Here is a 14,177-nt window from a genome sequence, read left to right as displayed (position 1 = left end):
CTTTTATATTCTCCACTTCTTTTGTTTGTAACAATTTAAAATTTAAAATGAGTATATGCTTTACTCATGGGAAAAATAAGAGAAATAGTCTACAAGTTATATTATCATCATTCACGTTCAAATTCACATGCAAAAGAAGAATAGTCTACAATGATAATGTTATTACAAAACGTAAGGCAATGAAACAAAATAGTCTACAAGGACTCATCAACTAAGGAAGGGATGATAATAGCTTTAGCTCGAGGATATGAATCAGTCATATTAGCTGGTATGGCTAATTCTCTGACTTCGTCGTATAATTCCGCTGCAAGCTTAATCCGAAGAGCCAACATGTTCTCATCGCAAATCCCATCAAATGTTTTCCGAAGAGCTAAACATTCAATGTACTTAAGAGCATACACACCACAATCACCTGGATTTTCATTCCGAGGAACATTTTTCTTCACCCTTCTCAATTCCAACATTGCTCTACTCTTCTTACAGATCGTCTCAGGAATCATGTTACTTAACATCGCTGGAATCATTCGCCTTAAAGGCAAACAGTCAATGGCCATTTGATCATCACTCACCATGGTTGAAATGCTATCATAGATGTGAATCTTCTTACCCCGCAAGTCAATATCCAAAGCCACCCAATGGTTCTCATTGACAAAAAGACCAGTGTATAAGTTATCCACATCAATCCACCACTTCTTGTTCGTAGCTGACTTAGGATATTCACCAAAAACGTGTTTCACATAGAAATCCCGAAACACAAAATTCTTAGGCCCCATATCAAACTGCATGTAGTCATTCTTCCATGTAGTGATTAGATCTTGGTGTCACAAAGCTATGCGTTGTTTATGATACGGACAAGGCTCACGCATATATCTTCGCCGGAACATAGCCATTGCACAACCCATGTGCTACATTCAAAAAATAAAAACTAGAATAAGCGAAAATATAGTATTGAATAAACGCCTATACTAAATTATCAAAAATAAACTTACATGGTCTGTCAACCATCCATAGTCAAAGCTTGGCCAATGTTTCCTTGGAGTCATAATTTTCCAATAGAATCTCACAGCTGCGTTGCTGGTGCTAAGTGGCTCTTCCCTATGAATATAAGAAAGAGTTAGTACATATATAGATAATGATAGTAACTTTTATAAACTATTCAGAGTTGTTGATGTATACTTATCAAGGCTGAGAAAATCCAAAAGTCTCTGATGTTTCTCATCATCTGCAGGCTCAAGATGATCGCCTAACACATTATCACCCTCTGTAATGATCTGCTTGACTGTCGAGTTACCAAGGTAAGGATACTTCTGCGATTCTGCCAACTGGGGCACACGTCTAGAAGTCTTCGAAGGTCCAGGTCCATCCAACTTCGTCAAAGCCTCTCCAAGGTGGTTTAGTGTCACCTCAAGTTTTTTATGTACCAACTGATCCTCCTTGTTGGACCATGTATCTTCAGAACTGGAAGCTATTTTCAATTTAGCTTTCTGAACTTGGGTAGTAATATCCTCAACATCGTCAGAAGCAAGACCAGTTATCTTCTTTTTCTTGGAAGTTTCCTTCTTCTCAACCTTCACAGATTCCTTCTTTTCAAAGAGAGGAAGTTTCTCTGATATCTCATCTTCTTCTTTCTTCTTATTCTTTATAGTGTAAACCTTCCTCACCACCCTTTGAACTGGAAATTCATCTTGTGATGTCTGCTTCATCTCAACAATCCATGACTGCAACCAAACAGAACATTCAAAGAAGGAGGTAAGAAAATTGAGAAAGGATATGTTTAAGAAAAAAAAACAGAACATGAGAGGTTTGATATTAAGATGAGAAGCGTATAAGTTTAAAACAAAAAAAAAAAAGAACATGGGAAGTAATGAAACATGATAAGCTTTAACAAACAGAACATGAGAAATAAAAAAAAACAGAACATGAGAAGTTTAAAAAAAACAGAACATGAGAAGTTTTAAAAATTCAGAACATGAGAAGCTTTAAAAAAACAGAACATGAGAAGTTTTAAAAATTCAGAACATGAGAAGCTTTAAAAGAACAGAACATGTAAAAAAAAAATGATAAGGTTTTAAAAAAACAGAACATGAGAAGTTTTAACAAAACAGAAAATGAGAAGTAAAAGAATAAAACGACGTGGTAAGCTTTTTTAAAAATAGAACATGAGAAGTTTTTAGACAACAACAGAACATGAGAAGTAAAGGAAAATGTAACTTACAGGTGCTTTACTTGTTCCCTCATCATCGTTAATGGTGTGCGAAGTGGAATCATTCCGTACATCAGCGTCTTTTGGCTCTATTCTTTCTTTCTCCAATGCTTTAATCATCTCACCCATTTCCTCTTTGAACACCGTCATTTTTTACAACGAATGTTTCAAATTTACTCTCCAAAGCATCTATTTGACTGTTGAGTGTTTTGCCCAAGTCAGAAATAGTCTCAGTCATTTTCTCAATCGCCGTCCAAATGTCCAAAGAAATTGACTTGTCATCCTTACCATCCTACAATAACATTTTCATTAATATCATAATAGAGAAGACAAAAAATGTTAATCAATTACGGTAAAGGAAAACGAAACCTTACCTCCATGTTGGTTACATTTTCTCCTTGTTCACATTTAGGATCACTATCTGTCCATCTTTTTTTCTTAGGATTGCACCCTCTGTTGTCATTCACCTTATCAGCTTTAACACTTCTTTTCTTCTTTTTTGAACTTATACCAACTGTCTTGCCACAACTCCAAGCATCTAGAGACAAACGGTTATGAATGAGATCTTTAATTAGCTCGTCTAGGTGTGGATCCGTATGCTCATCTGAGTCAGACCATAGAGGATACATGTCTTCCTCTGAAACATGAATCATATGCCTAACACGAACCTACAAGCAATGAATAAAGTAAGTTTAAATTCACACAAATTATTTGTTCATGTCAAAAAATAGTTTTTAAAAAAAAGAGTAACAAACTACTAACCTGTCCGTGCAAATCCTTCTCTTTTTTGATGAAGTCTGTGAAGTTGATACGTTTTCGTGATGATCGCCAATCAAGAAGTGGAACACCACTCGATTATGTCCTTCTAAACCCATAACTTTCTCTAATTCCAGTAACACTCTCATACAGCAAAATCAACATAGCATGAACATAGCCGTGTATGGTGTACGAATCTCTGTCATAGTCAACCATCTTAACAGAATTCACTAGACTACTAAAAGCCACCCGACCCCATGGATGTTTTTCAAAAGCAACTGGATCTAAAACTCTCTTAGCGGTCGCCAACGGGATTCTAGATGTATGATGAATTACATGTACGCATACTGACAACATACATAACCTACCAACCATCATCCTCTTATCAAAATCCCATGTTTTGTTAAAATCAATCACCTTTACCAACTCACTCCACATAGGACCATCAAGGGTTGTTGGTATTTTCATTTCTTTCCAGAAATCATGGTGATCAACATCAAAGTTGTCTAAAGGGTCAAATGCATCACAATTTAAGCTTGTTATCTCCGCAAACTCATTTAAAGAAAATCTAATAGGCCTATCATCGATCAAAGACCAAACCTCATGAATGTTGTTGATTCTCAGCTGATGTGTGAATATAAAATGAACTCTCTGCGCAGCCCATGTGTATTCCAATTCAGCAAACTTTATAAACACTTCAAGAGATGATTCCTTCAGTTTATCATACAAAAAAAGAAAGAATCTGACGCAGTCGGAATGAACTAGGTTAACAAGCGTTAACTCTAGATTGAAAATCAAGATCACAAGCGTTGATCTTGATAGAAAGCTCTGGAATCCACCAGAAAGATAAAGAGAACTCTAAAACTTTGATTGATAAGAATGATAATAATATTGTGTCTAAAACATATCACCTAAGGTTCTTTATATAGAGAAAGCTAAAACATAGAATAGGCAATTCCCAGAAAATAAGTAAAGTTACTAGAATCCTAATAGAAAGAGAAAACAGGAAAATATCTAGAAATAACTTGTAAGCTAGAATGGATTAGGTTTCAGAACCTTCTCCTGCATCAGTCTCCTCCACCTCCAAAGAACTCGACCCTGAGTTCTCATTTGGATAAAGAACACCATCCCCATGATACTCATAGATGTCAGCCACATTAAACGTATGAGAGATGTTCATGTTGTCTGGAAGATCCACCACATAAGCATTGTCATTGAGCTTCTGCAGAATCTTGAATGGACCATACTTGCGAGGCTGAAGCTTGCGATAAGTACCAATGGGAAACCTTTCTTTCCTGAGAAACACCATCACTTCATCTCCTTCTTTGAAAACCTTGAGCCGTCGGTGTTTATCTGCTGCTCTTTTATTCTTTTGTCCAACTGCTTCCAATCTAGCTCGGACTGCTTCTTTAGTTTCCAAAATGTCTTCAGCCAAAGCCTCAGCTGATGCACTAACTCCGGGAGCTTTTGGCAATGGAACTAAATCGACCACATGCTTCGGGACAGAGGTATACACCAAAGAGAATGGTGATTTCCCTGTTGCGGAATGTACAGCACTATTGTAAGCGAATTCAACCTGTGGTAGAGCTAAATCCCACTGCTTCGGTTTATCACCACATACACTTCTGATCATGTTACCCAGCGTCCTCTTTGTCACCTCGGTTTGTCCATCACTCTGGGGATGAGCTGTAGAGCTTTGTTTTAAACTTGTTCCAAACATCCTCCATAATGTTATCCAGAAGTGACTTAGAAACTTGGTATCTCTGTTTGAAACTATGGATTTAGGAACCCCATGGAGACGTACAACTTCACGGAAGAACAATTTGGCTATGTTGCTTGCGTCTGCAGTCTTCCTACAAGCAATAAAGTGTGTCATTTTAGAGAACCTGTCAACAACAACAAACACAGAATCCACACCTCGTTGTGTTCTTGGTAATCCCAACACAAACTCCATGGATAGATCCTGCCAGATGTCTTCAGGAACAGATAACAGCATGTAAAGACCTGTATTCTGAGCTTGACCCTTTGAAACCTGACATATATAACACCTTCGAACAATAGCTCCAGCGTCTCTCCGAAGATGCGGCCAATAGTACCTTTCCTCCAAGCTTGCAATAGTCTTATCCCGTCCCAAATGACCACTAAGGCCTCCTCCATGCAATTCTCGAATCAACTTCTCCCGTAAGGAAGAACATGGAATGCATAGCCTATCTCCTTTAAAGAGGTAACCTTCTCGGATATGAAAATCTGCCGAAGGATGCTGCTGACTGCACTTGATCCATAGTTCCTGGAACTCAACATCTTGTCCATACAACTCCCTCAAAAACTCGAAACCGACAACCTCCTGTGCTAAAGTAGTGAGTAGAGAAGCCCTTCTACTTAAGGCATCCACAACCTTATTAAGCGTTCCCGGTTTGTGCTGGATGATAAATGGGAACTTCTGTAAGTTACCCAACGAGCATGCATCTTATTGACCATCTTCTGGCTGTGAAGGAACTTGAGAGCTTGATGGTCCGTGAAAAGAACAAACTCACGTTGAACCAGATACTGCTCCCATTGTCTTAGGGCTCGAAACACAGCATAGAACTCCTGATCATAAGTACTCCATTTCTTACGTGCTTCACTTATTTTTTCACTAAAGAAAGCTACAAGTCGCTTCTCTTGTGACAGTACAGCCCCTATTTCCACGCCACTTGCATCACACTCTACCTGAAACACTTTATCAAAATCCGGCAATGCTAATACTGGAGCAGTACAAAGCTTCTCCTTAATTAATGCAAAACTCTTGTCTTGATCTGGACCCCATTGAAACTTCCTTTTCTTCAAACATTCAGTAATAGGCGCTGTAATGGTACTGAAGTCTCTCACAAATCTTCTATAGAAAGTAGCTAGACCATAAAAACTTCATACCTCAGTTACTGATTTAGGGACAGGCCAATCCTTTATGGCACTCACCTTGGCGTCATCAACTTGAATTCCTTCTTCACCAATGACAAAACCCAGAAATAACAGCTTATTGGCACTGAATTTACACTTCTTTAAGTTGATGTACAACTGGTTTTCTTGTAGAACCTGCAAAACCTGTTTTAAATGCTCCAAATGATCATCCTTAGTTTTGCTATAGATCAGAATATCATCGAAGTAAACCACCACAAATGACCCAATGAAAGGACGGAGAATTTGGTTCATTAGTCTCATGAAAGTACTAGGAGCATTTGACAACCCGAAAGGCATCACCAACCACTCGTATAATCCATCTTTGCTCTTAAAAGCAGTCTTCCATTCATCTCCAGGCCTGATTCGAATTTGATGGTACCCACTTCGAAGATCGATTTTTGAAAACACCTTTGATCCGTTCAGCTCATCAAGCATGTCTTCCAATCGAGGGATAGGAAATCGATATTTGATTGTTATCTTGTTGATGGCCCTAGAATCAACACACATTCGCCACTGGTTACCCTTCTTTGGAACGAGAAGAACCGGTACAGCACAAGGGCTCATGCTCTCACGGATTAACCCTTTCCTTAACAAATCTTCAATCTGTTCCCTTACAATTTCGTTTTCCTTAGGACTCAATCGATAGTGGGGAAGATTTGGTAGACTCGAACCCGGAATCAAGTCAATGTGATGCTGAATATCACGCATAGGAGGTAGATCATTAGGTAGCTCATCTGCAGTCAACTCCTTGAAGTCTTCTAGAATCTCTAACACTTCCTGTGGAGTTGTAGTTTCTTCTGTTATAGCACTCATCAACCCTTTGACCACCACTGGATAGAAACAATTTGTCTCTTTAACAGCTTCATCAAGCTCTTTGTCGCTCTCCGTTAAGATCAAGAAACTTGACTTCTTTTCCTTCGCTTTGTTACCAAAATCCTGAACAGGAGCCATAGCAATTTTATGAGTTCCCCACGTAAACATGATCACGTTGTCTCGTCCTCGATACGTGATGTCGTTATCATTCTGCCAGGGACGCCCAAGGAGAATATGACCAACATCCATGTCAAGAACATCACAAATTATCTCTTCTTTGTAGTGTTTTCCTATAGATAAGGGAATCTTGCAAGTCTCGCTAACCCTCACTTGGGAGCCTTTCTTGACCCAACCAAGACCATACGGCTTTGCATGACGAGTTGTGGGTAGCTTCAAATATTCCACCAGCTTTTGAGAAACTAAATTCTCAGAACTACCGTTATCGACAATCACGTTGCACAATTTGTTTTGAATAGAACATTGCGTTCTAAACAGATTCTTGTGTTGTCCCTCTTCTTTGGATGATAGCAAGAGTCGCTGGAGTACAATACTTATCCTCTCTTCAGATTCCTCTTCAGCAAACTCGACCCCCTCATACTCCTCATTCCCTGCGAAGTCGTCATCCTCCTCTTCCATTAAAGCTGTAGTCCTCCTACTCGGACAAACATTTGATTTGTGACCTTGTCCTTGACAACGGAAACACTTGTCGATGGATGGTCTCGCATAAGTGTTACTCTGCTTTTGGATTGGTGTTTTATTTTGATGAGCTTTATTAGGACCATTGTTAGAACTTCCAGCTCCTTTGTTGCTAGTGTTTGGATCCCTGTTAGCTCCTTTGTTGCCCGTGTTTGAATCCTTGTCTCTCTCTCCAGTTGGTTCGAAACTGTTCTGAACCAAGGGCTTCCTGAAGGTTGAGAATCCCCGAGATGATTTCTCCATCAATTCTGCTTTCAAAGCTAGACTTGAGGCTTCTTGCACCGTCCATACAGTCTGTAACCCTATCTTTCCTTGAATAGACCCCTTTAAACCACTGATGTATCTAGCCACCTTCTGATTTTCTGATTCATTCAAGTCATTACGTTCAGAGAAACGTAAGAATTCAGCCGTATAATCTGTCACTGATCTGTTTCCTTGAACACAATCAATGTACATCTTGTAGAGAATCTGTTCGTAATCTTCCGGTAAGAAACGCTCCATCATCAGTTGTTTCATTCGATGCCATGTTCTAACTGGACCCTTCCTCTGTTTTTGTCTTTGGAGAACTAGTTTATCCCACCATACAGCAGCAGTCTTCTTCAATCTGATTGTCACCATCTTGACTTGCTTAATCTCCGGGACACCCATAACATCAAAGAACCGATCAACATCAATTTGCCAGTCCAGAAATTCCTCTACTCCCATAGTCCCATAGAACAATGGAATATCTGCTTTCACTCGGTAATCATGATTGTTTCGATTCCCTTGTTCTTCATCTTCTTCTTCCAAGTCCTCCTCCGAGCTGGAATTGTCAACAACAACAACACGATTTTGCCTGCCTTGTTGTCTATTTTTTACACCTTGCTGGCGGTTGTTTCCACCTTGCTGGACTCGGGCTGGTTCCTCAATGACCGGATTGTTTCCAACCTGTTGGTTTGGATTTGGTTCCCTTCGTTCTCCTCCTCCTTGCATTGCGTTAGCAATCTGTTGGGGTAAAGCCGCAACTTGATTAGTCAACGCTGTCAGCAAAGCTCCCAAAGCCTCAATATCTGCTTTGGTTGATGGTTGATCACCCATGGCCGATAAAGCTTCAAAAAGAGTAGGAGAAGACCTGCTCTGATACCACTTGACGCAGTCGGAATGAACTAGGTTAACAAGCGTTAACTCTAGATTGAAAATCAAGATCACAAGCGTTGATCTTGATAGAAAGCTCTGGAATCCACCAGAAAGATAAAGAGATAAACTCTAAAACTTTGATTGCTAAGAATGATAATAATATTGTGTCTAAAACATATCACCTAAGGTTCTTTATATAGAGAAAGCTAAAACATAGAATAGGAAATTCCCAGAAAATAAGTAAAGTTACTAGAATCCTAATAGAAAGAGAAAACAGGAAAATATCTAGAAATAACTTGTAAGCTAGAATGGATTAGGTTTCAGAACCTTCTCCTGCATCAGAATCAAATGATAAGAAAATGTAGCAAACAAGATGATAAATACTTGATTGAATAGCTGTAGCAAACATGTGAGATAACACAAAATTGTAATTGAAACAAATACTTCAAAGCATCGATGAAACAAATCTCTCATTTAGGTAATAGGTGTGAAAGAGAATCCGATACAGGTTAGTAGTATCTTGAAGGACAAATCCGATACAGTTTTAAAAGGATTCTCTGTATCGGATTTGATACAGTTTGCCAATCCGATACAGTTTGTGAAAGAGAATTTGTATACAGTGAAATCCGATACAGATTCTCTTTCACAAACTGTATCGGATTGACAAACTTCACAAACTGTTTCTTCACAAACTGATTATACTTCTAATCCAAAAAAAAAATTCAAATCAAGAAGGTAATAGGTGTGAAAGAGAATCCGATAAGCAATATATCAAAAATCAACAAATCGACACAAAAATACATAAAATTCGAGACCAAATTCTTCAATAACTAAAGACCGAAAATAAAAACAGGGATGATTCCAGAAAAATGTAATCTTAAAGACTAACCGGATTTATGAAGCTATTGAGGATCAAGTCCCAAAACAAGAAGCCTAATCCTTCCCACCAATGCTTTTGAGGATCCACCAAAGCTATTAAAGATCAAGACCCAAAACAAAAACAAAAACAGAGTTAATCGATAATTGCAAGTAATAATTCTGTTAATTATTCTAATAATTCAATTAAAAACTCACCGCCGCAGATTTTTCAGCCACCACCGAAGCCACTACGGTTCTTGGTTCGCCGCCGGGATAAACGATCCAACTCACCGCCGGCGTCTGTATCTGGCTGGAGCAGAGAACACTGGTGATTACAGTGCAAAATCGCTGGATTTATGAAGAACCACCGACCAAAGCTATTGGTTCCACGACAAAATCAAATCAGACTTCAAAAAACGAGCTTGAAGTGGAAACCAAAACTATTGAATAGCAAGACCCAAAAAAAAATCAAGGTTAATCTACAATTGCAATCAACTGAGTAATCGATTCTATAAAGAAAAAAACACAAAACTTACCGCTGGACAAAATCGAACGCAACAGGAACCGAAAACGGTTCTTATTTCGCCGGCGGAAAACGAGAGCCAACTACTCCCTAGAATCAACCACCCACCGAATCTGAATATCAACAACCACCGAATCCGAAAATCAATCATCCAAAGTGGCCGAATTTTTTTTATCTTGACTGTAAAACTGTTTCTTTGCCGGCGGAAGAAACAAGTTCTCGGTGGTAACAAAGGAAAAAAATAATTGAGGGTCGGGTTTTGTTTTTATGTTTTTTTGTATTATTAGATTTTATTTAGTATTTAATTTGATATTTTTTATTTCCTATTTCAGTTTTAGTTTTCCTTTTGGTAATTTAAACATAACATTGTGTCAATCTAGTTTTGCTCTAAGGGAGGGTGTCAATCTAGCAATATTTTTTCAATTTTGTGTCAATCTGGTCTATTTTCACCAAATTAAAACCAATTTTCAGAAAATTAACAAATCTCGTTATGAAACATGGCGGAATGAAGTTGACAAATTTTTTTTTTAAAAAGAAAACATGGTGGAATGAAAAACTATAGATATATATTTGGTTCATTAAATAGATAGACAAAAATTTTCAAAAAGTGTTTAAAGGCAAAAAAAAAAAAAAAAGAAGACAGTAGAATGCCATGTGATAGAGATAGAGGAAAATATGCTAATAATCTAATCTCCAAACATGGTAATGTTCGTTCATGGGACATTCATAAAATTTCCACAATGGTACCACAAGCAGAGCAGGAGCTTCTCCAAAACTCTATCTAGTAGAAAAATAAGATAAACTAATTTGGAACTATATTTGTTCCGGTGACTACAATGTAAAATCTAGATATTGGTTTTTAACTCATTATCCATTTGACCTTGGTTTGGTACCTGATTTACCTCATGTCTCTGTGGAACTCAAGAATAAGATTTGGAAACTGCGGATTCTACCAATGATTAAACATTTTTTCTGGCGTATTGTCTCAAGATCTCTACCGACAACAAATAGGCTACACATAAGGGGTATGATCATTGATTATATATGTCCAAGATGTCACAAAACAGATGAAACAATACAAGATGCTCTCTTTACATGTCCTTTCGCTCAAATGGTATGGAGGTTATCAAACACAACTCTATTAAATTTAAACCAACTATCCTCTGATGCTGAGGAAATCATAACCCTTTCAACACAACACACAAATACCTTTGATTCCCTCTTACCTTTTTGGCTGTTATGACGAGTTTGGAAGGCCATAAACAACCTGATTTTTAATAACTTTCGTGAAAGTGCAACAAAGACTGTTTTAATGGAAAATTCTGAAACTAAAGAATGGATCACTACTTTGACACCTAAATGACCAATTCTGAATCTCATCTCAAACATGAATGCAAACTCTTGGTCAGCCCCAACCCCAATACATCCGACTCTGAAGTGCAACTTTGATGCAGGTTATGACAATCATACTGACAAGCAACATGCGGATGGATCTTTAGAAACCATCAAGGTGATCCACTTATGTAGGGAGTGGTAGAATAAATTATGCAGGATCCCCACTAGAGGCGGAAACTAAAGGACTCTTGGTAGCTATACAACAGGCTTGGATCAGAGGATATACATCTATTGTTTTTGAGGGTCATTGTGAGACTTTAATCAAAATGGCTAATGGGTTACACTTGAACGCCTCACTACCAAATCTTCTACAAGAAATAATATTTTGGGCATCAAAATTGCATCATGCTACCTTTACTTTTACAAAGAAATAATGTAACAGTGTTGCACATTTGGCTCCTTGATACTCTTTGTAATGATTTTCCTTAAAGTCAATATATTTTCAATTTGTGGGAAAAAAATCTAATATCTTATATGTAATAATCTAGATAATGAGTTGTTATACACGATTTGAGAAAAATGTTACTTTAGGATATTTTCTTTGAGAAAAATGCCAAAAAAAACCCAAAATTATTTTTATTTGAACGTTTAATACCCAATGCTTTTGGATTAGAATAAAAATACACCAATAATAAAAACATGTCATTTAAAACCAAAAACAATTAATGTTGTTATTTTCATACCCACGATTTTTTAACAAAATCAAAATTCCAGTTTTTACCTCGGTTATCTAATTAATTATTAATTTTAATATAAGGGGGTGTTATTGGAGAGGTAATTTATAAATCCATATGGAATTGTAAATTCTAGAAATCAAAATACATGGATTTTGAAATAACATGTTTTATCCTTGGATTTGAATCCTTCTATTTTACACTTTCAAATCCATTCAAATCCATTTAAAACATAATGTGGATTTTGAAATCCAAAAACAAATCATTGAATGAATAACATGGGATTTTAACAAGTATTTGTAAATCATGGAACCAATAACACATCATTTTGATAAGTATTTTAAATTCAATGATTGAATAACACATGATTTTTGTCTGGATTTCCAAATCCATTAAAATCATAGAACCAATAACCCCCTCTAAAATTCTCGGTTTTCTGTTAACCATATATCTACTTCTTTATCTCTTCTTCCTCTTCCTCTCTCTAATCATCGCGTAAGGAGTGCTTCTAGCGGCGCGTGAGACGCAGACTTCCTGGAGAATCGAGGAAGGCATAGCTAAAAGAGCAGAAACAGCGTGATGGCTCCTACGATGAGCCACAGTAACTGTAACACCCCCAAACCGTTCTATATATAGGACGACCAAAGATGCTACGTGATGACACTCGCAGACGGACAACCGAGGCTACCGAAACGAATTCAGTCTCCCTAGTCATCCATACCGCGAGGCCATCCCACTCGAACATGGGTCCAGGCTTGCCAACCCTTACCATGAGTGAATGTTTGGACGGTCCGGACTAGACCATAATCATTAAGAGCCAACTCCAAATATAAAACATCTTTATTATACATAATATATCAGATACAGCATAAACAGATTACCAAAAGACGTATGTTTTATTTGATCGGAGCTAATCCCCAAAAAATTATTCATACATATACTTGAAAACATATTTTACAAAAAGGCAGAAAACCTACACTGGCTTTCCTAACGTCCAGCTTCCCTCTAAAACAACCCTCTACTGGTCACTTGCAATAACAAATACGGTAGCATCATGAGTAATCTAAGATTATTCAGTGAGTCCGGGATCTCTAATATTAGTATACCTTAACCCCAATTCCCCAAACACAAGCAATATAAATAACGCAATAAGGCAGCGTTAAACAACAAGCAAAAGAACAATAAATAAATACTACTAGCTAGACTCTTAATAATCCTAGTATGACCATCTACGAATCCATGATCTCCCAAGGCAATGTCTCCCACCCCTAGACACAAAGTCTAAAAAAGATACATTCCTTCATACTACATCGTCATGTAGCGTCCGGCCGGGCATGACCCGCTCTGAAACCTTCGTAAGCCATCACGTTGCAGAGTTACACGCAACGCACAGCAGACGGCGGGATCCTCATGATTTGGCTAATCCTAGTTACCTAAACTATAGTAACTAATATGCAAGCAAGCAATCGGACGGCATAACGGTAATGCGACTAACCGTCCATCATCACGGCTATACTATCGCGCCGCTATAACAAATAATCACTCAAGCAGCATAACAATAATGCAAGCAATCAATAATAATAACCCAAGAATAATACTCCTATCACTATAGGAATACTACTAAATAATCCTAAGTAATACTACCTAACCTCAAGCTAATTATATAATTAAATAAATGAGTAAATAATTAAATAACTTAACTAAAAATAAGTAATAAAATAAACAAATATTATAATAATAAAATAATAAACTAAAAACCTATTCGCGTGCTATCACACGCGACCATACTCACAAAGCTAAGGCGGGCGGCTAAAGGTTCTCCAAGAGCTTCCTTCGCGGGCTAATGCTCCTAGGGGGCTCTAGAGGTTTTTGGGTGTTGGATGAAGAATGAGGGACGTGGGTAGGGGGTTTATATAGGGTCGTTTTGGGACAGGATAAGCTTGGGCGGATGGATAAGATAAGAACAATGATCGGATAAGCATGGGCGGATGGATAAGCTTCATGGCACGGACCAATCACGACCGGACACAGCCAAAGGGCCGTCCTTATCCACAAGGTAGGGCGATTTATCCCCTTAAGCAGCTTACTTGGCCGTACCATAGCCGTCCATCTTGACCGTACACGGTACACGGCCGGACCAAATGATTTTCCGACCATCGAACGTACCTTTCCGATCCTTAACAAACTGATCCTAAATCTAACGGTC

At 38.0% G+C, this 14,177-nt stretch overlaps 2 protein-coding genes across 3 annotated transcripts; both read right to left on the bottom strand.

Annotated features, from left to right (window-relative positions):
• Positions 1–78: 78 nt before the first annotated feature.
• Positions 79–13,853, bottom strand: LOC104771766 (uncharacterized). 2 transcript variants are annotated; one of them, XM_087504329.1, is made up of 6 exons: positions 2,966–5,436; positions 2,578–2,871; positions 2,216–2,495; positions 1,177–1,718; positions 990–1,095; positions 79–905 (listed from the first exon to the last, which is right to left on the bottom strand). In XM_087504329.1, exons 3-6 carry the CDS (start codon positions 2,351–2,353, stop codon positions 822–824), a joined length of 870 nt encoding a protein of 289 aa, XP_087360455.1. In that variant the 5' UTR covers positions 2,354–2,495; positions 2,578–2,871; positions 2,966–5,436; the 3' UTR covers positions 79–821. The 2 variants fall into 2 exon arrangements, with proteins under 2 accessions (XP_087360455.1, XP_087360454.1); XM_087504328.1 differs by lacking the exons at positions 79–905; positions 990–1,095; positions 1,177–1,718; positions 2,216–2,495 and adding exons at positions 9,596–9,819; positions 9,916–10,015; positions 13,764–13,853 and having other exon boundaries at positions 2,691–2,871; positions 2,966–9,493.
• On the bottom strand, positions 195–785 carry LOC147919766 (uncharacterized). Its single transcript, XM_087504097.1, has one exon. It carries the CDS (start codon positions 783–785, stop codon positions 195–197), a length of 591 nt encoding a protein of 196 aa, XP_087360223.1.
• Positions 13,854–14,177: the final 324 nt, after the last annotated feature.

This window comes from Camelina sativa, chromosome 20, assembly GCF_030686135.1.
Source record: "Camelina sativa cultivar CO46 ecotype springtype chromosome 20, ASM3068613v1".
Taxonomy (NCBI): domain Eukaryota; kingdom Viridiplantae; phylum Streptophyta; class Magnoliopsida; order Brassicales; family Brassicaceae; genus Camelina; species Camelina sativa.
This window is presented reverse-complemented; position numbering and strand designations above follow the sequence as displayed.

Excerpts from the sequence above, each read along its gene's own strand:
- LOC147919766 (XM_087504097.1), bottom strand. The coding sequence starts at position 785 with ATGCAGTTTGATATGGGGCCTAAGAATTTTGTGTTTCGGGATTTCTAT.
- LOC104771766 (XM_087504328.1), bottom strand. The coding sequence starts at position 8,482 with ATGGGTGATCAACCATCAACCAAAGCAGATATTGAGGCTTTGGGAGCT.